The sequence below is a fragment of the Tinamus guttatus genome, unplaced genomic scaffold (genome assembly GCF_059628265.1).
Source record: "Tinamus guttatus ecotype Peru unplaced genomic scaffold, ASM5962826v1 Tinamus_guttatus_pri_ptg000330l, whole genome shotgun sequence".
Lineage (NCBI taxonomy): Eukaryota > Metazoa > Chordata > Aves > Tinamiformes > Tinamidae > Tinamus > Tinamus guttatus.
The window spans coordinates 24,876-48,206 of NW_028288864.1; the positions used below are offsets into that span (position 1 = coordinate 24,876).

At 45.4% G+C, this 23,331-nt stretch overlaps 1 protein-coding gene across 1 annotated transcript; it reads right to left on the reverse strand.

Annotated features, from left to right (window-relative positions):
• Positions 1–196: 196 nt before the first annotated feature.
• On the reverse strand, positions 197–11,048 carry LOC148593812 (G protein-coupled receptor family C group 5 member B-like). Its single transcript, XM_088529407.1, has 4 exons — positions 11,040–11,048; positions 4,723–5,736; positions 2,073–2,185; positions 197–845 (listed from the first exon to the last, which is right to left on the reverse strand). The coding sequence occupies exons 2-4, from the start codon at positions 5,726–5,728 to the stop codon at positions 801–803; spliced, it is 1,164 nt and encodes a 387-aa protein (XP_088385533.1). The 5' UTR covers positions 5,729–5,736; positions 11,040–11,048; the 3' UTR covers positions 197–800.
• Between the last annotated feature and the right edge of the window lie 12,283 nt (positions 11,049–23,331).

Sequence of the window (23,331 nt, forward strand, 5' to 3'; positions counted from 1 at the left end):
TGTCCCTCCAAAGATTCCTTGAACAGCTTCGTCCGCAGGAGCAGCGAGAACGCCCGGCTCCGCTCGCGCCCGGAGCCCCGGGGAAACGTCCCGGCTGCGAGGAGCTCCGCCTGCTGCGCCCGCGCGCTGCCTCAGGAGGCTCCGGGGCTCGCACGGAACATGCATAGATTATTTCATCTCCCCAAAACTGCTTTTCTTACATGGTCTTTTTAAAGAGAAAAGAGTATCAATGTACAGTGTAACGGTAATTTAGTTGCCACAAAGTGGCAATGCTTAACTACAAGTGATGCTAAATGATGTTACAGTACAGATAGATAATGAAGCAAACAAGGTATATTTTCATGACATTTGAAATGGAGGGAAAAAGAGCAAAAGGGAAATAAATCCTGTATGTTTTCACATTGTAGTGGCAATCTCTTGTGACAACATGAATTAAATTTAGGTGAGAGGAGGGTGTTTTGCAAGCAACGGGCAACCAACAGAAAAGAGGAGGCTTGCCTCGCACGCTAGTTACAGACAGAGTATATCTTACATCTCAGAATACAAGATCCCCTCTTCCATTTTAGTGTGTCTGCTTCTATTTTAAATTAGATTCAGCTTCAGCTTTACAATTTGTTTTTGCATTTAGCTTATCAGTAAAGTGATGTTCACATTTACGTAAAATCCTCTGTAGGATTTCGAAAGCTCCTGGATGTTTTGCTGCTTTGTTCTGGTACTGTTATGGATTCCTCCCTCAAAGACACACTGCCAGGGAACAAAATCTGTAACAAAAATTCTTTTTTTCTAGAGCCTACAGCCTTTCACCAGAGGTGTCGTCCAGTGTAACTTGGCGGAGCAGTTGGTATCTGGAAACAAGGATAATAAACCCATAACTAGGAGATCTAGTCTGTTCAAAAATCAGTGTTACCATACTACATGTGCATGAGAGCTTTCGAGCCAATTTTCTAGAGCAGAAAGATACAGTGTAACTCATCTTCAGCCGATACCGGACAGATGTACGTGCATCACCTGGGCACACGTCAAAAGCATGAGCTTTTTAAGCTCTCATTTATGTGCCAGCGTGCTCCAGGAAGCTCTGCGTCCACTTCGGTACAAAACACTGCTCCCTTCCCTCCCACCCACCAAGTCTCACGCGTCTCATCCTGAGCTGCCTGTTCTGTGATCTGCCTATTCTGGTATCAAAAAACATAGGCATAGATTAGTCCAAGCATCAAAAGGATGCTATTCATTACTGAAAGCAAAGCATGGAATTAGCTTATGATACAAAATAAAGAAAAGCCAACTTACATGAGTATAAACTGGCTCATGGGTAGATTTTTAAGAAGCATGTAGTTATGCATGAAGATTATGGGGATGAAAAATTCTTTTAACAGTGCAAGTGCTATATGCAATTTCTTCAAGTGTCAGTTAAATATACATCATGCAAAAAACAGAGGCTGCTGGGCATCAGAGCTCTAAGCCATTCTTGCTACAGGCTGCAGAAAAAGGGGTGTATCAAATGATGACATACCAAACTATTGTCTGAGAAAGAAAAAAAAATAACAAAATATTCTCTATTCTCCTTTCATGAATCTCTTTCCCTGAGAATTTATACATCTGTAACTTATAATGAATTACATCTGAGAAAAAACTGAAGATATGTGAAGGACAACCACAATCTGGAACCATGATTTTTATTCAAAGTAATGTACTGGCCTGAATACATTTGTGTCACTTGCAGAACCTTGAAAAAAATCTAGCTAGAAATTGTGTCACTTAATAGTTATGTTAGCAGCCTTAACATATATTTAATTCAAAAGAGGCTCTGAATATGTAGAGTCACCAAGGAACTTGGTTCACTGAAGTTACACTGCAAAACCTGAATAGACAAGTAAGGAAATGCAAAATATTTTATATTTGCATCGTTTCTAAAGAGGAAGGGAAGCATTACATGCATACTTGCGCCACAGTTTTCATTTATAGCTTTGCCTCCTGCTATGAATAAGCTACATCAGAAGGTTTTTTCAATTAGTACTGGCTGTATAGATCAGTACATGTCAAAGATTTCTTAAAGCATCACTTCTGATACTTACAGTCCCACCATTTAGCACAACTGCCATCTCAGTTGGCTGATAAACATTGCTTCTAAAAGGAGCACTGGGTCGGCTTCCCAAACTGCCGTTTCGAAATCCTGCCGTTCTTAGTGCTGCGTTTAAGAGAGAGAGATTAGTCTTATGAACACAATTAATACTCTGTATTTCCTTTAAAAATCACTAAAAGCATCTTGCTCCCAGTTTAGCTAGTGGGAACTTCACCATTGATTTTAGCTTTTACATTGTGTACCGGATTTGAAATGGCCTTTAAACTATGTAGCTGGGGATATATCTTAAAAGTATGAGTTCTACCTAAAATTAACTGTATACTATTGAAAGGGAAGAAATGTCTTCAAGCTAGATTTTTTTAATTTTTCTTATTCTGAATTCAACAGGAATTAAATGTCTTGAAGCACTGAGTCCTTGATGCATCTTGCACAATATATTTTGTGCAATGCCTGCTTCATCGGTCAGGATATTGTGGGGTTAAGTAAAATGATACTACGTTTTGCTTTCTATCAAATTCAGAGGCCTGAGATCCAAAGTACTGCTTGAGCCAGTAAGCATACTCACAGCCCCCTGAGCATTACTTCAGCATGACTGAAGTAATGAAGCAATGAGGCTTTTCCAGATGTTTCAGATTATATTTACTCTGAGAAACTAGAAATATGAAGTAAACTTTCTTTCTGAATAGCTTAAAGATGGAAGTTGATGGAAACAAAAGCAGAGATACTGTCCTTCTGAATGTTTGTACCAGAAATACATCAGCCTCCATTAACTTCAGAGGAAGTTTGGACTCAAAATGTATATTTGAAACGAGAGATAGGCATAGTTAAGGATTTGATTCTTTCTCCCTAAACCAGTCACAGAGGAAGTTTGGACTCAAAATGTATATTTGAAACGAGAGATAGGCATAGTTAAGGATTTGATTCTTTCTCCCTAAACCAGTCAGGGAATTGGGGCATACTTTCTTTTTACTTTAAGGATACCTAGTGGCTTCATATCTTGCCAGCTAAGCAATCTCATTTATACGTGCAACTTGAGTGTTTACAATTTCCATACTAGGGAAATACATCTATGAATTGGTAAACAGAAACCTGCCTGGTTCAGGCACCTGGGGCAAGAATCTCTCAGAGGTCTAATTCGAATTACAGTTCTGCACACTCTGGCTGAAATTCTAGACCAACTGAGGTTTACAAGAATTTCGTTGTAGGCTTTAACAAAGCGAGGATTTAATACTGCTACAGTGTGCACAACAAGATTTAGATGGATCCTACTGCCATATGCTGTCCTCTGTCCATTGCTATGCTGCTCACTGGGGACTGTGCACAGAGAACACTATTGATTTAGATATGTTCCACTGGTTTTCTTCACGTACATACGTAACCTTAGCTCCTCTGGGTTTTTAAATCTTTTTATAAGAACATTTGGAGAAGAAAAAGGAAAACCTCAGTGTGATTTATGGTTATCATGTCATCCAAGACTTCAGAATAAATAGATTGCATATGAAATATAATTCTTAGGCATAATTGAAAGAAAAAGTACCATTGTTTTAATTTCTGGGCTCTGAACAATAATTTTTTGAACTGAATTTTAAAAAAAAGACTATTCTCTGTATACCTGCAGAGAGCCAATTACTAATGGACTCCAGGTGCTTAGCCACTGACAACCATCAATGTAGTGACTTGACTTCAATTAACGCTTCAGCAGCCCTGGTATGTGACTTGAATATTATTATCTGCATTTATTTTAAGTCTCTACCATACTAGCAAGTGTTATCTTCAAACTCTGTTGTCATAGGTCTATATTTAATTTAACAACTGCAGCAGAATAATGAATTGGAAGTGTAAAGCATCCATTTTGATTTATCAAAAATATATTTATCCTTCTTCCAGATGCCATAGGAATAGAAATGACATGTATTCATTATGATTAACAAGGATACCAGATAAGGAAATTTGTTTTATATTATGTTGGAAATACAATATCAGATTAAAGCAGAACATCATGAATTACACTATATTAAATACTGTAATTGGATATAGGGACCATACCTCTATCCATCTCACTAAAAAAAAAAAAAAAACACTGATGTGATTAGATCAGAAGGAGATCTTCACTCCTTTTAAAATATGTGCATGAATGAGAATCATAGAGCAAATTCAGTTTTGTTCTGACATTTGTCTTAGTCAGAAATAATTCCACTGAAATTACGTCATGTTACAATAGTATGAAATTAATTTACTAGAGCTGTGAGAATAAAGACTATTTTTATAAAACTTTCAGGAAAATATTTCATCTAAAATGCAATAACAACTGATAATGACAAAGAATGTTAAACTATTTTAAACTGGAGGTTATTTTTTCACACTGATCCTTTTCTGAGTTGTCTTTGTCCTTTAAATTGTTTCGTTTTTCAATGAAAAAGACCAAAGCCCACTTTAACAAAACACGTGTAGTTGCTGTATTATATTCTCCCCCCACTTTTTCTTACTACTACGATGTTTTTAATGAACTATTTTAAAGGACAAAGAGAACGTATAGCGTGCAAAATAGAGCATTTGTAAGGAGCCTTGTTTTGAACACCTTTAAAACATGTTTTGCTTTGCTACTACAGAAGAATGTAGTGCTCTACAGAGCAAATCCTTACCTGCATTGTGTTCATCCATTGAAAAAGCTTTATTTTCCATGTAGCTCCGAGGAAGCTGTATGTCTTCCTCAAAAGCGGTTTCACGCATCCTTGGCTGTGAAGTATCAAAATAATTGGGTGTGTTTTCCTGTTGCGATGGCAGGATGGTACAGTGGACCTCTGGTATAGCATGAAAAATAACAAACACCCAACCACTGGACACCAGTGCAATAGCAAGAGTGGGATCACTCCATTTGTCTTTTCTGTTTAGTTCAGCATTACCAAAGAGGTACATAGTCATCCAGGCTACCCAAATCAGAATGGAGAAAAAAAGCGTTATAATGAGGCATACTCCATTTTTCTTCCATTTTTTAAACTTTCCACAAAGAGTGAAAAGAGAAAACCCCATGGTGAACACCATCAGGAACATAACGTAAATCAAAGCCATAGCAAAATCCATCGGCTCGTAGTTGCAGGCCAGCTTGTGATCTCTCACGACGGTCAGTACCAACCACTCCGTCGCAATAATGACTTGCACGAGCATCAGGCAGATGGCCACGCCAGCTAGATGCCAGCCGGATGGACTTTTCCCATGCCGAACTAGTCTACGAAGTCTCCAGGCTTGAGCTAGCAAGCACGAGAAGCACAGAGCAAAGATAACTCCCCACAGGAACCTCCGGGTGGAACACACCGTCTCGTCTTCCTGGATGATGAAAGCGAACGTCAGCCCGAACAGTCCCAGAGTCCCCACAAGGAAGAGGAAGTGCATCCCCAGCGGGCTCTTCTTCTCCTTGTCCTTGATGAAGGGCAGCCTCGCGAGCAGGATGAGCATCAGCAGCAGCGTGGTGAGCGCGCCGGCTCCCGCCACCGCCTCCAGCACGATGCCCCACACGGCGTCCAGGTCGCACAGGTGAACGTACTGCGGCAGCAGGTCCAGGCCGCAGCCGCGCGACGTGCTCGAGTTCTCCGAAGAGCCATAGCTGATCACGAAGAGGAGGCAGAAACCAAGGGCTGGGGAGGTTTTCATTTTCCTGTCTGAGACAATACGGTGGGTTGATTTAGCTACTGTTCACCCTGGAAGACTTCACAACAATTGGAAATACAGCTCTATTCCCCTTTGCTGCCCTCCCGGAAAGCTACTTTTGTCTCTTGTCATGACTCTTGTCATTAATCAACTAATCAAAAATGAACGACTCATTGTGCCTCTTAACCAATGTAAAGCCATTTGAATGAAACAAACAACAGAAAACAGAGCATCATTTTCCCTGATCCACAGACTGAACGACTGCAAACTCTCCAGGAACAGCAGACTAACCACGGGGACCAAAAGTCTGAACAGATTCCAACTTGGTTTTAGGAGGAATGCAGGTCAAAAAGGTATACATTACAACATATGTGTTTATTAAGCAAATCAGGGCAAAGAATGAGGTCATTAAAAGTACAGTCTTTAAATGAACAGAGTTATATTGTAAGAGCAGTCTGAAGTAAACACAGCCTGTACCAGCTATGAAACCTGATTCTGTTAACCTTCACTTGCTGCTGGTTCCAGGAGGATTATGTGCATTGATGTGAACTGTGTGCCTAGATGAAAATGTTCAGAATTAAGACTTCTGTCTGGCTTGGTATTTTCAAACTGCATAGGAAAAATGCAGCATGTAATCAGGCAACAATGTTACTCATGTAGCTCGTGACATTTAATGTGTCAAGCAAGAAAGAGAAACACTTTTTAGCTCTTCTATGAGTTACACAACCCCAAATAAGTATCTTTAAAAAGATATTTTATAAATTAGAAATGCATTTAATGAAAATACCAAAGTTTCATGCAAGTTGAAAATGGTTTAAAGAAACTATGCAATGTTATTTGCACATGATCAGTCATAACCAACATAAACTATTTACATATACTGTACCAAATGGTACCTAATCTACAGATGAGAGCTATGATTTTTCTTCCTTTGACCTGTAGTCCTGTAATGATCAAAGCTAAATCTTGAGGATCTCAATCTTCCAAACTAATGTTCATTCCCTTTCCCCACGTAATGAAGAATGTCCATTTATAGGTCTCTGCGAAGAGACAGATGATGGAAATAGCACTGTTTCCTATTTGAGGCACCAAGACAGCAAATGTGCTAATAGAAATGCATAATAGTTTTATGGTTTTCCTGGTCATACAACAGACAAAAAAAAAAAAAAGCTTATTACAAAACTTGATCTCAGAAGTGGAAGCTGTGGCAAAAAATGCAATCTGGGCTCACACAAACAGGAAGAATTCATCAATAATGTTTGCCTGCCCATTGAAATTATAGGGCTCTGTCACTCCTCTAGGGGCTACAAGATTCTAACACCGCTGTGACATACAGCTGTGATTACTGGTTTTCTTTCTACTGAGCTATCTTTTACTTTATGCCGAATTGGTAGCATATTTACTTGTTTATATCTGATTTGTATGACAGGTTTCTCAATGATTCTGTCATACCATTCACTTTAGAAACACAGAGAAACAGATAAAAAGTAATCGGCCATAGATGATAATCATTTTTTATAGAAAATGGTTACACTAACTAGGCCTAGTTGCCCTATGAGTCCCTAAGTGACTAGAAAGAAACATACTGAAGGTAATTCTCAGTCCCTTAGATGCACGGGCTGCTCTTACTTCAACTATTCTTAGTTTTAAGAATAGCCAAAATGTCCTAAAAAGTGCAGAGTGACCGAGTGACAACAGAGGAGGAAGCCCCTCGGCTCCACGCAGGCAGCCCTGCGAACCACAGGGAACTGCTTCAAGCAGCCAGAGGTCAGGGGGAAAATCACTCAAAATTCATTCTCGAGCCAGGGCTCCCAGCTCCAAACAAGCAACAACCCTTTAGAGGGGGGCCATAATTTTTGCACTAACAAATCACGATACAAATCATGACTGGGAGGCAATGAATTAAATGCAAATATTGCCAGTTCTGCGATATTTTCCAGTTTTCTGGTTACTTTATTCATGTCATGTAACCCTCATGTGATTGAGCTATTCTAGGGCAGTCTGTTTCCATGGCGATGGTGCTGCATGGGTAAGCAGTCATATTGGCAGCCCATCATTTGTTTCCTCTTCCTCTTTGGAAGGGGGCAGGGAGGGTCAGCGGATTTTGAGTATTTCCCCCTACAGGAAGGAGGTTCTTCTGGAGAAGGGCAATTCATCTGCGACAAGCTATGAATTCAGGAACGCAGAGGTGCTCAACTGCAGAGGAGTTTTTCTCCAAGCTACTTCCATTTATGAAATTACTTCTAAGAGAACTAATGGAAGTGGAAAGTGGTTCTCTTAGAAAGCTCCAAAATAGCAACAGTATTAACGGAGAAATCTCTGGGAATGCTGACAGATTTCTTGGTGTGAAATCATATCGCTATCCAATGTCAGTATGCCTTGCTAAGCAGTAAGGTAAATCATCCCAAAGATCCTGTCCACACCAGAGCTCGCAAGCAGGGCTTGAAATCTTTCCCAAACCGGACTTAGAGCCTTGCCAGGCTATCACTAAGGCCATGTTTGGGAGCTTGTTTACCATGTGTTTCTGCCTGAGCAGGTGAAAAAAAGGCAACATTAACTATCAAACGCCACAATGATGCCAGCCCAAACCCTCTTTCTAGCACAGTTACTCAGCACTGGACTGTTACACAGACAAGGGAAATCACTGCATTACAACAGAGAAGTTTGGCAAGGTATTAGCACAGCTTTAGTTGAAACCACAGATTCAGCTAAATTTAAGGGAAATCTAGAAAGTGTTTCTGGCTAAAAAGGCTGTGTGGGGAAAAAGAGTATCAGTATGGGGTTACTGTTAAAATAGTGGTTTCTTCAAAGCTTTTTTTGTTGGCAGAACTCTGAGTATTACTAGTTTTTGTAGTAAAATCTTCTGTCTGCACATAATCAGTAGCTGTCACCTAAATCAGTGACTGTACAAGAATTGTATTTTTGCCTCCTTATGCCTGTATCAGCTTTTAGCAAAGTTATGTAACCTCACGGTAGTAACAAGAGCCCTCTATTTGACTAGCACACGCACTCCTGCTATTACCAAGAGCAGCGCGGCAATAGTGACCAAGAAACATTCCTGTGCGGATGGAGTAAGTGGCACTGACATCCCCAGCATAGCTGCACGGAACAGCTAATGCAGAGGGGAAATCAACTTGAGATTCTTCTCTGTCCACAAATCCTCCTCCAAAATTATATTCCATAACAAAAGGGGTTAAGACAACATACCTGAAACCCAGTTGCAATTAGGGGTTCATAAAAAGAATCAATATGTTTTAGATGCTGCAGGAATATGCAGCAAACAGCAGAGCCGCTTGCAAATTCAGACACAGAGGCCCCAGATCTGCTCCCCATTACACTAGTAATAACTTCACTGCTTTCAATAGAGTGAAGTTCCCTATATTGTCTGATTAAGGGACAAAGCAGGAAACGTCACAGAAACAGCAGACACGAAGCTTCCCCAGTGGGTACAATGCACAATTGCAAGCAACTAACCAGGACCTGAAGGTTTCAGAGTTGTCACCAAAAAGTTGTTATGGTTAAAAATCAGTGAGGCTTTCCATAGCTTAAGCCTTCCAAACACTGACTGTAAATACGTCTTATCTAGACAAAAATACCGTATGCTTTTAGAGAATATGAAAAAAATGCATATAAATATGCAACCGTGCAACCACGCAAATAATTAAGGTAATGCTATTCATGGCTAGATGTTACTGGTTCCTAATGTTAATCAACTGATACAGGAAGATAAATCCAACTGCGGAGAAGAGAAACAGCCTAGTAAATTTTATGTAGTGAATAAAGCAATAGTAGCGCAAGTAGCAACCTGTTCTGCTGCGCACAGGCAGAAGACGGGCTCATTGTACGGCTTCCAAAAAGCCGCCCCCACCTCCGAGTGTTGTGGCGAGATGCTGGCGATGAGAGGTGAATCACAACACAGGAGCCCTGCCAGCTCCTTTGGATCCCATCAGGACTGATAAGAGAGCAGCACCAGCCAAGCCGGGATCAGGCTGCTGGAGAGACGGCTTTCCAGAATAATAATTAATAGCGGGATTGTGCTTTGTATGCAAAACACGGCGGCGAGTTAGACTTCCTCTACATTATAGCACATACCGCTATTTGCAGCCTCCCTGTTGCAGAAAGCACGACCCCACTCCAGAAAAGACAGGTAGAAAAAGTACTGCTTTTACTTAGACATACTTTACAATGCTGGATATTTTGTGAGGTGACTTCTCTAATGCTGCAGGAGCTCCAGATTCCTCTCAGCCACATTCTGTGTTTAACACCCATGCCTAGATACTTGTGATGATCAAACCTGGCACTCGTTACACTACTGATAACAGGGTATTTTTCTTTGCTTTGCTAGCCCTCCTGCTGCCCCTGCTCATGCTGCAGCCCTGTGACAGGCAGGTTTCCTTCTGCTCTGCCCGGACGCGGCGAGGGCCCCTCAGCACCACACTCGCTGGGTAAGTGCTGCGAGCAGCACCGCGGTGCGCAGCGAGGTGCTCAGAGCAGCGTACAGCAAATCCTGTTAGCCTCGGGATAAACATCAGATCAGGTGTAAACAAAGGGTTCGCAGAAGCGCTAAGTCCTCCCCGTTGGGCGTTCGGGAGCTGGGAGAGAGGTATAGGGCATTTTAGTGCTAAGTGGATATGAAAGCGGGAGAGCTGTGCAGCCCCCGGTGGCTCCCCATGGGCCGGGGTCCCCCGTCCAGCCCCGGGGCCAGAGCAGGGCAGCGGGGGCGGCAGCGCCCGGTGTCCCCCCGGCCCGCACCGGCGACGAGAGCAGCGCGGGGCTCCCGGCGCAGGAGCCCGGGGCCGCGGCCCCCTCCCCGCGGCTGCCTCCCTGCCCGGCTCCCCTTAATCCGCCCGCAGCCGCCGCCTCCTCCTTCCGTCCTATATCCAGCCCGCTCCGGCCCCGCCGCCTTTTGTCCCCGCGCTCTCTTCTCTCGCCGCTTTCTCTTCCCCGGGCTTTCCCGCCCGCCCCCAGCCCCTTCCCAACGGGGCGGCTCAACTGCGCTCAGCCCGCGCAGCCCCCGCGCAGCCCCGCGCAGGCCTAGATCCAGCCTAATCCCCCTCCCGGAGTGCCAGACCCGGCCCGCAGCCCGGCCGCGGGCTAATGGGGCGGCACAGGCGCCGGGAGCCCCCGCTCCGCGCCGCCTTTGTGCTGCCCGGCCGCGGCCACGGGCTCCGCTCCCCCGCGGCGGCCGCACGTTCGTCCGGGGCCGCCCCGACGGAGCCGGAGCGGGGAAGCGCCCGGACCCCCCGGGCGGGCAGGGGCAGGGGGAGGCCCGCGGCCGAAGCGCGGCGCCCGCCGCTCCCCGCTCCGCACTCACCCGCGGGTCCTGCGGCCGCCGGCAGCTCTGTGCGCTCCGGCCCGCGCCCTCTCACATCCCGGCGCCGGCTGCGCGGCGGCTCCGCGGCGGCGGGGAGCGCACGGAGCGGCGAGCCCGAGCCCCGGCTGCGCTCTGCGCCCGCCGGGCCCGCGGCCGAGCCCCCTCCCACCGCCCCGCCCCGGCCCGGCCCCGCTCCGCACCCAGCCGCTCCCGGGGCAGCGGGACGGGCCCGCGGGGCGCCCGAGCGGAGGGGGCGCCGTGTGCGCGCACACGCACACACACACACGTGTGCACGCGCACACACACACGTGCACTCATATGTGTGCACGCGCACTCACACACGCGTGCACACGCGCACTCGCACACGCGCACTCACACACGCGTGCACACGCGCACTCGCACACGTGTGCACCCGGCAGCGCGTGCAGCCCCGCACGTCTTCGGCCCTGTGAGCAGCCTCGCGCGGGGCCCCTCGCGGCTCCGCGTGCCGCCCCGGGGTGACGGGAGCGCGCGGCGCGCGCGGGGCGCGGGCGCGGGGGGTGCGCACTGCTTGGATTGCGGAGGGGGGAGTTTTCGTCGCCCTGTGATAGTTGAGGATTTTGCCACGGGCTGGACACGTTCCCCAAAGCTGCCTCCAAAGGACGTGTCTGCTCCTGTAGGCAACAGCTTCCCAAAATATATGCGTGCAAGCACCTGAACTGCTGGTTGGACTGACCGTGGTTGCTGAAATTTTGCAGACATTGGATAACTCTGCGTTGCAAACTGGGTCTTGCCCTCTTCATGCTTTTGTTTGTCCACCCCTGATGCTTGTGAGCAAGGGGTAGCCTGGGGCTTCCTGCAAGCTCCCCAAGTTGGGTGGAGCATGGAGTGAGGAGCGTGGTGTGGTTGGGTCTGTGCCAAACAGCGCCAGAGCAGCAGGGCAAGGACAGCTGGAACAGAACAGCTTTGGCATTTCTACTCCTTTTCACTCTCTTTGTCCCTCTGATCATGGACCTGAGGCTTTAGCTGTCCTTGTACCAGTAAGTACCTATGTGCTGTACAAAGTAAGTCAGTTTAATTTTAAGGAAACTGAGGTGGTGAGAGGTGAAGCGACTGCCCAAGGTCGGTCACACAGCAGTCTAAGCGGCAGGGCAGGAAATACTGATGTCCCCGGATCTCTCTGTGCTTCTCTGCACCTGGGAGCACGAGGCGAGCACCCAAATACTACAATAACAACCAAAAGCTTCTTTCTCTGTGTATAAATAAGCACATAGAGTCCTCTGTGTCATACTGGAGACAGAGAGGTAGACCAGAGGGGAGGATGAATCGCACGGATTCATGTGCGGAAGGTCTTGGCCCACTAACAATGGAGCGATGCAACTGAGCCTTTCAGCAAATGCAAATCCCCACCGCTGCTCCCTGCTCCTTTCTGTGCGTCTCTAACACAACCTTTGGTACGAGGGAGGGAAATGGCCTCCGCCATCATAGAGATGGATATTTATTGCCCCTGTCAACACTTACGTGTGGATCATTAGCAAATAATACTGGCTTTTTCCCTGGTGAGCATTCTTTAGCAATGGCTGCCTCACCAGTGCCTAGGACAGAACACAAAATTGTTAAGGAAATTATAGGAGGACTTCACAGGGCTGCAGAACTAACTCACAGCTCCCAGGGCTTGTACCGGTAAATGTTGAAAATATGCTCAGCTTTTATCAGAAGAAAAATACTTCCATCAGTTAATCCAGCAGCAACTTTAGCCTTTCCTAGACTCAGGAGAACTAGCAGAAGGATGCAGTAAGGATTATATCTACCCAAGCTATAGCCATCCAAGTGTTATAGACTGTATGAATCCCCTGGTTTTACATGATGTAAAGTGCTCCCAGCTCCTACAGCCTTTCCTAGGACTGGCCTGGACATCCCCACAGCTGCAGCCCGTGACTGCCTGCACGTGAGGACTGCTAAGGGGGTGCCATGTGCAAGGCCGAGGCAAAGGTGAAGCGTAGGGCAATTCTGCTTATGCCATGCAATACTTTCCAGAGCTTAAAAACATACAAACTCAGTGCTCAACTAAAGAAAAACACCACCCTGCCTTTCAGTAATTTTACTCTACCTATTTCCTACAACTTGATCAGTTTTTATTTTCTAGCTTTTTTCACCTTTTGACTTCCAACTTATGACAATATGAACTCCCTGTAATCAGAGAGGCCGTGTGACATTGTCCCTTGTGCAGCAGTGCCCTTAGCAGGGCGCCAAGGCAGAGGGTGCCCTGTTCGAGCTGCGCGGGGTGGGCAGCCCTGGCCATCGCTGAACGCCAGATCTGCATTGCCACCAAACGGCATGCTCATTTCAGAGTTTCTTCTTTGCTCCAAGCAGTTGTAAAGGAAATTTCCATCCCCTGTTCTCTCCTGCAGAAAGCCAGGAATGTGTCATACTTACTGCAGGAGCAGTAAGAAAAACTGTCAAACAGTATTTCTGCAGCACCTGCCCTGTTGTCCTGCAGGTCCTGCAGAGCCTTCTTGCTTGGTAGATGGGTCTTGTGGGTCCGGCCAGCAGGGTGCTGTGGCAGGGCTAGCGCTATTTAATGATGTATTTCATTAAGAGCTTGGTAACAGGCACGTGAAAATGACAGCAGTCAGGAAGTCTGCATTGCTGTTGTTTGCTTTACCAGGGCATTTAGAGGCCTAGGCAGACACGGGACGGCTCCGTGCGAGGTGAGCCAGCTCTCCTGAGTGCCAGCCAAGCTGCTAACCAGTTTTCTTTCCAGGGCTCCTTGAAGGACACCCCTAGACAAGCTACATAGCTAAATCACAGGGTGAGCAGGCTCTGATGTGGCTGCCTACGTGTGCACGTACCCAACGAATGAATGTTAACAGAAGAGGATAAAGACATCCTGGGATGGAATTGCCCCAAGCAGTGGATGGCGGTTGCTTTACACCCTTGCTGACCCACAAGCAGAAAGGTACTCTTCATTATACAAATCCCTGCCGTGTGATTAGTTTGCCTAATGCTTGCCCTGCTTTTTCAGGATACAAATCCCAGTATCCTCTTGTCTGACGACATTAAGAAGATAGCAAGATTTGTGTGACCAGTGCCAGACGATTTCTCTGTAACTGCAGAGACTTCCACACGCTGCTCCTTGCAAAGTCCAAAGGCAGAGCCCACTCCAGTGCTCTGCAGCACCCTGTGCTAAATGGGTTTGAGTGGGCAAATGTGGTTAACGAGGAGAGAGGAAGAGGAAATGAGAGAAGGAAAGAGTCTGGAAATCAATGTGAAGCACAAATGGAGGATAGGAAAGAGATCTTTCATCTCCATGAAGGAGAGAGAAAGGAGTATTGAAACATGGAGGAGAAATGAATTCTGAAAGAAGTTATGTCCATGACCGGAAATAACGCCACTCCCAGGATGGATAGCTCTCGTAAAAGACCACAGTAATGGTCTCATATCCATGTTTAATACCAAGTTGCACCTGTTTTTCAACTTCAATCAGCTGGCTTGGGTTGGCCAAACCAAGGTAAGAGCACACTCTTATAGCATTGCATCTGCTCTAGTAACTCTCTGAGTGGCTGGCAGTGACACTAACTTGTGCTGAGGTTCACACTGTCACTCTGAGCTTTCTTGACATCCTGTTACACAAAAGGGCAGCATTCCCTTCAGCTCTCAACACCAGGACAGGAGGGCAGCAATGCAGGCAAGATTTATGATGTGGTTAATGTGGTATTCCTTCCTTTTCTCAACAGACTTTTATTAATGCACAATTCAGATCAAGGTATACTGTGGTACCCAGCACATGTGATTAAAACTCCTGACCTTGGCTCAGGCAAAGCCCCAGTTCTTTTGAAATAGATTTGATCAGCCAAATCTTTTCTGGCTTTCTGTTTCTGGCATGAAACATTTTCTTAAAATTGTACTTGTTGGGGAGCTAGTGACCCTTGCCAAAAGGTAAATTTTCCTTAAAAACAACCATCTTCTTTCTAGTGATTTATTAGCTGTGGATGGTGATGGTAGCAGTGGGGTTTTTAGACAGTGACAGTTTTACAGGAGGGCATAAAATGGAATCGTTGTGGTGTGGACTAGCTCATTCTGCCCATATTTTTCCCTTAAATTACATGCTTGTAGTTATAGGAGCTGGCAGCTGTGCAGGCAGCGCTGTCTAGAATAGCTGCTGTCACCTCAAGTGCATCTATAGATTTTCTACACATGATTCTTCCCTGGATTCCCTCTCATAGGCACATTTGATTAAATATATTGCCCCTTGCTGTGAATTGTCTGTATGTATAAAAACAAATAATCATAATTTACCTGCAGAAAAACAAAAAATCATTTACTTGCAAAAGTCCTTCCCTTTGAGAGCGGCTCGGGTTTTTTCTGTTGATAAGACTGTCACCTACCGGCCACAGAGCAGCTCGCTCTTGGTAACAGCGTCTCAGCCTGTTTGTGGCAATCGGGCTTTGCTTTCAGAAATTACACTGCTGAGGTTTCCTGTTTTATCTGACTGTAAATAGAGCGGTAATTCTGTAGATCAGCGAACAGAGAGGTTCCTCATCTACAAAACATGCACATTTCGTGAAGTCTTTATTGTGTTGCAAAGAAAACCTGGATTTCTCATCACAGTCCACAAGGATACAAGTAGCCATGGTTGTGTGGACTGACCCAGAGCTGGCTGCCTGCAACACGGTGCTTTATTCCCCTCATTTCAAGGACCAGGTCCCCCTGTTCCTTCCCAGCTCTCAGAACAGGTGAATGTACTAATGGGCTGCCTGTAATGTACTATTGAGCTTTTTCTTTTTTTTTTTTTTTCCTATTTTTTAGAGACGGAAATGAACTACTGAACTGGATAGTAGGTGCTGAACTGCCAAACTGCATCTTTACCAGATACTGTAATGGAGCATCACCATCACTTTGTGTAGTTTCCTCTAAAGGATTTTTTTTTCTTATATATAATTGAGAGGTATTCCTGGCATTTTGCAGGACTCCAGATAGGAGAGGAAAGCTAGTGCCATACGAGGCTGTTTGATGACAGCTACTCTTAGTTTGTTTGGTGTTACACAAGGGTATTTGCTGCCTGAAAGCACATCTGATGTATCCCTCAAGCTCCCTGCTGTATCTTGTGCTGAATCTTTAAAGAGATTTTTTTCACAGGATGTCTTTCCATGTGCCTCTTAATTCACACCTGTAAAAATGCATTTCATGCACTTTAGAGGTGTGTTTTAACCATGTGCACATGTGTGCAGTCTGTCCTAGCACTGAGCGTATGCAAGAGTAGCTATATTTTTACTTCTCAGTAGATTTGTGTGTGTGTGTTTGAAATACGGCATTGTGCTTGAGCACCCACAAACTTTAATTTCTGTCAGAGAACTCTGTGAGCCTGGATGTCTGCCTTATGAAACAGCTTTAAAAATATCACAGAGATTGGTGTCTGGGTGAAACCCCAGTGAGCTCAGTGAAAAGGGTCATTTCAGAGAGTTTAGGATCATGTTTCGTGTGAATTTCATGAGATGCTTTGTTCTGGTGGTTAATACAGGATGCTGAGTCCCACTTCCCCCAGTGTACAGCAAGGTTAATGGTGTTTACCTGCCCTATAGGGTTGTTGCTGTGTTACTGCATTACCCAGTCCGTGTGCACTGCTGTAAAAGAGTAAAACACTTTTCAGTATCAAGAGGATTTAGAAACTTCTGGCTCCCAGCCAAGGAGAGCCTGGAGCCAATTCACACAAACATCAACGACGAAAAAACGCAGGCTTTCCTGTCTCGCCGAGACCACGCGCTGTTGCCCAAAATGCTCTTTTCAAATTTGTGAATGTAAATCCAGAAAAGTCCCTCTGGCTTCCTTCTCTCCTATCCACCCCCACTCCTCAATAAGCAATTTCCTTGGAGCTGGGTGGTATTGCTGTTGGGCAGAATATGTTTTTGCAGTGTGGTCTCTGTAATAGTGTAGGCCGAGGGGGCTGGACCCTTCAGGCAGCAACACGCAGCATGTTCAGTTCTCATCTATCACTTTATTTATCACATGGCTTCTCTCAACACTGGAGAGGGATTTTATTTAAAGAGACTCTTTTCCTGGTAGATTTACGTTGTACTGAAGCATAACAGGGGTTAATGTTGTTTTGGGGGGTAAATAAAGGGCTCTGAAGAGTCTAGTGTAAAAAATGTATCCTATGGGTTTTATTCCTGTACTGCACATTTATTTTAATGGTCCTTGCTGTGTATTTTATTGAAGGGCTGAGTCATAAGCAGCTCTTACTGCTTTGGAAGGAAGGAAATGGAGTTTGGGCAAAAACATAATGTGTCTTGAATGAATCCAGCAAACAGAGACTGCTCAAGCTGTGCAAACGCAATGATGTATCACAGCAAAAGGGAGAAATGAAGGTCAAAGAGAAATTCCTTGTGCTGTGTTTTCATCACCTGAAGCTGATCTGGGCTCAGAAATATTTCTGATGACAGGGCCAGCCCAGCGAAAGGGGCAGATTCCGCTCTTGTCTCTCCCACTAAGAACCTCTCCTGGAGTTAACAGGACTCCTGCCTGGCTCTCATGTTTCAGCATGAGGATGGTAAATATTTGCTAGCCTCTTAGGCTTGATTTGTTGCACGCAGCTGTTGGGACTTGCCTGAAGCGAAACCTTTTTGACTGCAGTTGTTGGAGCGTTTGTGTGACGGCGGCACCTCCGCAGGACGCGGGACGCAGGACGGTCCCTGTGGATGCTCTCGGGTGCGTTGGCTCGGGCTGGGGAGGAAGGGGCACGGGCGAGCTGCAGCGCGGAGCCGCGGCCGCCTCAGCGCGGAGCCGCGGCCGCCTCAGCGTGCTGGGGGCCTGCACAGTGAGCTCACCTGTCACCAGCAGCCACCTCCGCCTCACATTTAGGATGAGTAGGACTGAGTTGTGACTTGGTGAGAGGCGCCTTCTTATTAACACAGACTGGTTAGATCAGCATCTTTAAAGTGCTTATAAGATGTCTTGATTTTGTGGATATTTCAATACAAGTGGTATTGTGTTTAGTTAGCCCTCCTTAACTTCAGTTGAACCCTCAGCCATCGTGGCACTTCAAGCATTTTTTCAGCTCTGAGTTTATGTCCTAATAAACTGAAGAGCCACATTTCCAGCAAGAGGCCTCCAGATGAAGCTGTGTTACTAAGACAGGTCCAGGTGCTGCACACAGTTTTACTTTTTTCCCTCCTTGTCTGGGTGACTTAAATGGAAAGAAGTTCATGTGTGACATTGAGCAAGAGTTTGGATGTCTGCAGAGCTACATCTGAGACAACAGCACTGTGCTGAATTCTGTGTTCAGGGAATTAAACATTCATATGCAAAACAAAACAAAAAAATCTAGGTTTAAGCCTTATTTTGTTAAGGCTTGGGAGAGTGTATTTTTGTTTGCCTGGTGTTTGTCACTGTAAACATCAGAAGATAAAGGTCTTTAGCCAGCAGGATGAAGTATTGCTTTGTTCCACTATTTATAGTGCTATAATTGGCTGGAGAGTGTGATGCTGTAGGAGTGAAAGACCACGTCAATAACTTGTTTATCCTCCGAGATGGATGCTTTGTGCTGTAACAAACTGCTATTGACTTGCCCTAGCTTTGCTTTACTAGAATTTGAGAAGCTGACAGGGATTGCTGAGAAAGACTTCTAAAATAGCCAGCTTTGGGTTCCACAGAAGTGCAGATCCACAAAGCATCAGAATGCTTTGATCTAATGGTATTGATTAAGCGAGAAATGAAAGGAAGGCAGGAAACAGAGATATTAAATAAAACACCCAAATACAGATTTACAAACCCCACAGCAACTTTTAAGGGCAGAATTGAGTAAGCAAGTGAGATTTGCTGGGTAAAGGGGAAGCTGGTGGCTGACCTGAAAGGTTTCTTGTTCATTTGCTAAAAGGATAGTTTTTGCTCAACCAAAAAAGTCTTTTTTATACTGAAACACAGAAAAAAATGTGTGAATAAAACATTTTAATCTAAAACAAAACTCAGCTCCATTTTAAGCTTTTTAAATACTTAAAAAATGATTTTTTCCTAAATTCAGAAGTAGGACATTGAATTTTGGTGAACTTTTCTTTCTGGAACTGTGAACATAAAGTCGTGAACTTTTTTTCAACTATTTTGTCGAATTTTGGTCAAATTCAACACATTTGGCCTCCCCCAAATCATGCAGATAAGTCACTAAGTTATTTGTTCAAATACCACCCAGTGGTGTTGCAGTCAGCGGGAGCAGCCTCTGACCAGCGCGTTTTGCTGGGCTGCTTTTGCGCTGACATCAACGGGCTCTTCTGCCGTGAGCGGCCCCGCGTGTCGATGCTGAGGAGCTGCCTGGGTTTCTGTCGCCCAGCGCAAGGCTGACGTTAAGAGCACAGTTATATTAATGTCTGATGCAAGTGCCTTTCTGTGTGTTTCCACAGAGATATTGCAGAGCGCAACAGGACATGTATGGCAAAACATGTATCAGACAAGAGCCACCTGATATTGAGTCCGAATGTGCATGGGTGCTTCAGAGGCAAGTCAGAAACCCTGAGATGCTTTAAAATCTTCCTCATTTTCTTGCTGTTTGGCAAACTCTGTGTAAGGCGCTTTGTACCTCTGCTCCTTGCTGCTCCTCTGTGAAATGAGATTAATTCTGCTCCTGGCTAGAACTATTTGTGAAGCCTAATCTGGTCTTTATAAACTTAAGCAGAAATGCTCCCACACTAGCATTATACTTACACTGTAAGAATAATTATTTGGTTGGTTAGAAACTTTTGCTGTTATAAGATCAGAAAGAAATAAACCCCTGAAATTAGTTCCTCTCTGAAGTGAGTCCTGTGTAGTCAAGTCACCTCTGAAGCCCTCCTTGCTCTAAAAAGAGCAATGCCATGCAGTTTTCCGTATGTACGGAAAGGCATTTGCTGTGCTGGTGTTTGGCACTTACTCGTGGTGTTTGCACGGTCCTTCTTACCACTGCATGTCAGTGTACATGGTCTGAATTTGTTCTCATACAGTCCTGGGCATGTGGGAGCAGAGGTGTGCAGGAGCTGGGGAAAGTCAGGAGACTTTCAGGAGTGGAGAAAGATTTTGTTTGTGCTGAGTTTCATGAGATTTTGGTGTTGAACGGGCCTCCCCTCGCCACCCTCCTCTCTCCCCTGCCTTTTCTTTTTGCTTACATTGAGATCTGATGTGGAAAAAAAAAAATCCAGCCATGCCAGGGAGCTGCAGGGCCTTGGTGCGGCCCAGGAGCCGGGGCAGCCCGGCCGCACACGCCTCTGCGGGAAGAGCTGGCTGCGTTTCAATGGTGACTGAAGTGATCCGTAAATCCCTTCCTTCCCTCACAGCAAGCATTTTAAGTGTGTGAGAAGCATTAATTAATTAATGCTTGTAAGACAGCGAGCTCTCCGGAGGGAGAAAGTAGGAAGAGCAGGGAGGTAATGGCCCCGTGTGGCTGGTGGGAATCGGGAGTCTTCATTAGAGCTGCCTGAAGACTTTCTGTCAATCCTGAACATTTTGGTTTCTCACACGAACGGAGCTGGGCTTTGCCACTTGTCCCGTTGGCAGGGACTGCTGCCCTGCCTGTGCTTGTCACAACCAGCAGCCAGGGGCTCGCCGGGGCACCCGTGCGTGAGGTACAGCAGCCGGCTTGCGCGGCTAGCTCAGTTTTTCTCCAGAAACACCATAGAGTTGCCCAAAGGTGATGACTTTTCGAGTGTGGACAATCTAAATGAAGTATTTTGACTTAGTTCTACTCCAGTCAAGTCGTTTTAATTTAAAAAGAACAAAATGATCAAGTCCAAACAGCCGCTCTCAGAAGAGCCCCCTGCTGGTCTGTGTGCCCTGAGCTGTGCCAGGTGCCCTGAGGGGGCGAGGCCCAGGGGAATGGTACATCTCTGCCTCCAAATTCTCACATTTTCTCCCTACCTCTGCTTGTGTAAGTGCAGGGCAATAAGCCCTTGGCCTGACCGGCATGGCTGGCTGGGCCTTGCTTTGGCCTGAGCTGAGACCACAGCTCAGACAGCAGATGCTGCATCTGATACCCAGGCCTGGCCAAATCTCTAGCTGGCCTAAAACCACCACGGAGAAAGACACTATCTCTTTACTTCTCCCTCATCTCTGTGCTCTGTGGAGCAGTGGATCAGCTCCTAGGAATGCACATTTGTTTCCAGTGTGCCAATACACAAGGAAAGTTCAGCACCAGCTCAGTTGTTGAGCTGGAAAAGTCATTCCTGTAATTAAATGATTAGTATTGGATTGACCTCTTTGTCTGATGACTCCATGGTCACCATCAATAACCCTAACACAATCTGTGATAATAGCCCAAGAGAAAAGTAAAACAATTTCCTTCCAAAAAGGCCATCATTGGCTGGGCTGATGTCAGCAGAGACTCACAGCACCAAGGCTTTGACATTATCTCATAAATTAAAAGGATTTTCAGGCCAGATAACACTTTAGCAGTCTACATGGGTATTAAATGGCTGTCGTAATGAGTCCTATAAAATAAAGTGCTGACTATAAAAAGGAAGAAACAACTGGTGCCTTCAGCACTCAGGAACGTTAGCCAAAATCAGTTCAACAAATATGATTGGATCCCAGCTCACCTTTGGTGAATAGAAGCACCCTGAGATACTGGCTCTGCAGTCCCCGGGGAAGGGTGCTGCAAACACCTCACTCACAGGAGAGGTGGGAGGAGAAAAAAGAAGAGAAGGGAGACTAAAATGTACTGCTGTTGAAGTAGTTCGGTTGCAGGGACTAAGTCCCTCTCTACTTAGGGACTAAGTAGGTGAAATAAGTGTCTCTTGGCTTTGCAAACAAATCATGACTTCCTTGTCTGGGCCTTGATATCATTTTCCCTGAAGTCAGTGACAAAGTGCTCTTTAACTTGGCCATTGCAAAACTGGATCTGTCTTGTTTTGCCTGTGTCCGATACTCTGCCCTTTCCAAAAGATCCATGCAGGTAGAGTGGTGAACAAGTCACACACGGTTCTATGTGCCAGTAATACATTTGATCTCACAGGAAGTTACAGTGCCAATGCTTTTAGCCAGCCGAATTTTGGGCAGCAGTGATACAAACGTTTGGATTAGTTTAGGTATGTGAGTAACCCAGAAAAATCAATGAAATCACTTAGATGATTAAAATTATTTTGTCCGAAGTGTTTTAAGCCTTCGTATAGGTCTCCGGTCTGTATAGGTGGTTTGTACACAGATCGGTGCATTTGCAAATATTTAAGGCATACTTCTTCCCCAAGGAATATGATAAATGTATATTCTGCGACTGTTCTAGTTCTCAAATGCAGAGAAGGTGGCTATGAGTAAAGCAAGTTACTATTTTTTCCAGTGGAATATGTTTTTTTTTTCCATGTTTTTGTTGTTGTAATATGCAGTTTGTGAGAAAACTGAAAATTAAGAGAAATCAGTGAGAAAATAACAGACAGGCTTTGTGCTGAACTCAGTAAGTCTCTGATTCTTGAAGTGTGTTTTCCTTATTTTTAGTGTTTCCTGGAGAAGGGCTGAATCCATCCATGTGCAAAATATTGCAATTGACAGGGAGAGGAGGCATGCATGTGTTTCAAGACATGTGCCTGAGGTGCCTGTGGTTATGTAAGGGCTATTTTAACATGTCCAATTACATAAAATAATAATACTGAGAGGAAAGGCAGTAAATGAATGCAGAGAGAGAGCAATGGATTGTAGCAATGGAGCCTGCGTCACTGCAGGTGACGGGAATGAAGCAGAGGAAGGGACAGAGGGTTCCCTGGGGGTTCTGCCCTCTCGAGGGGCTGCTGACTCGCAGCAGGGCGGGCGGCAACCCTCCTGCTGCAGCCGCTGTGCTGGATGGCCACGGGCAACCATATGTTAATTCCTCTGCAGTCACTAGAGAGGAATGAGGCCATAAAGCATCCTCGTTAATAAGATGCAAGCTCTGTAAAGCTGTTTGTTTTGTTACATTTTTAACAGAAATGCCCTCGCTGAGCTGTAGGACACATGGCATGGCCAGTTGTGCCACTGAAGCTCTGTCTGTGGGAGCTCATCCGCCAGGATAGGATCCATAGCTTTGAAATCAGTTTAACTCACAGAATTGAGAAAAATTTTTCTCAGGGAAAAAGAAGTTCAGAACCATCTGGGTAGACGGCAGACTAGCAGTCCAGATCCAAATGCGGGCACTTTTCTAGGCACCCAAGGAGGTTTTCATCACTAGAATATACTCATCCTCCTCTGTGGGCAAAATGCTGACTGACATTAACATGGTCTCACTGGTTTATCTACACGATGGTTGCTGGCAGGAAAGGGATGGGGGAGGAGGGCGATGTGTACCATTTGACTTATCTTACTGTATTGCAAACAAATCAGGGATCTCCCT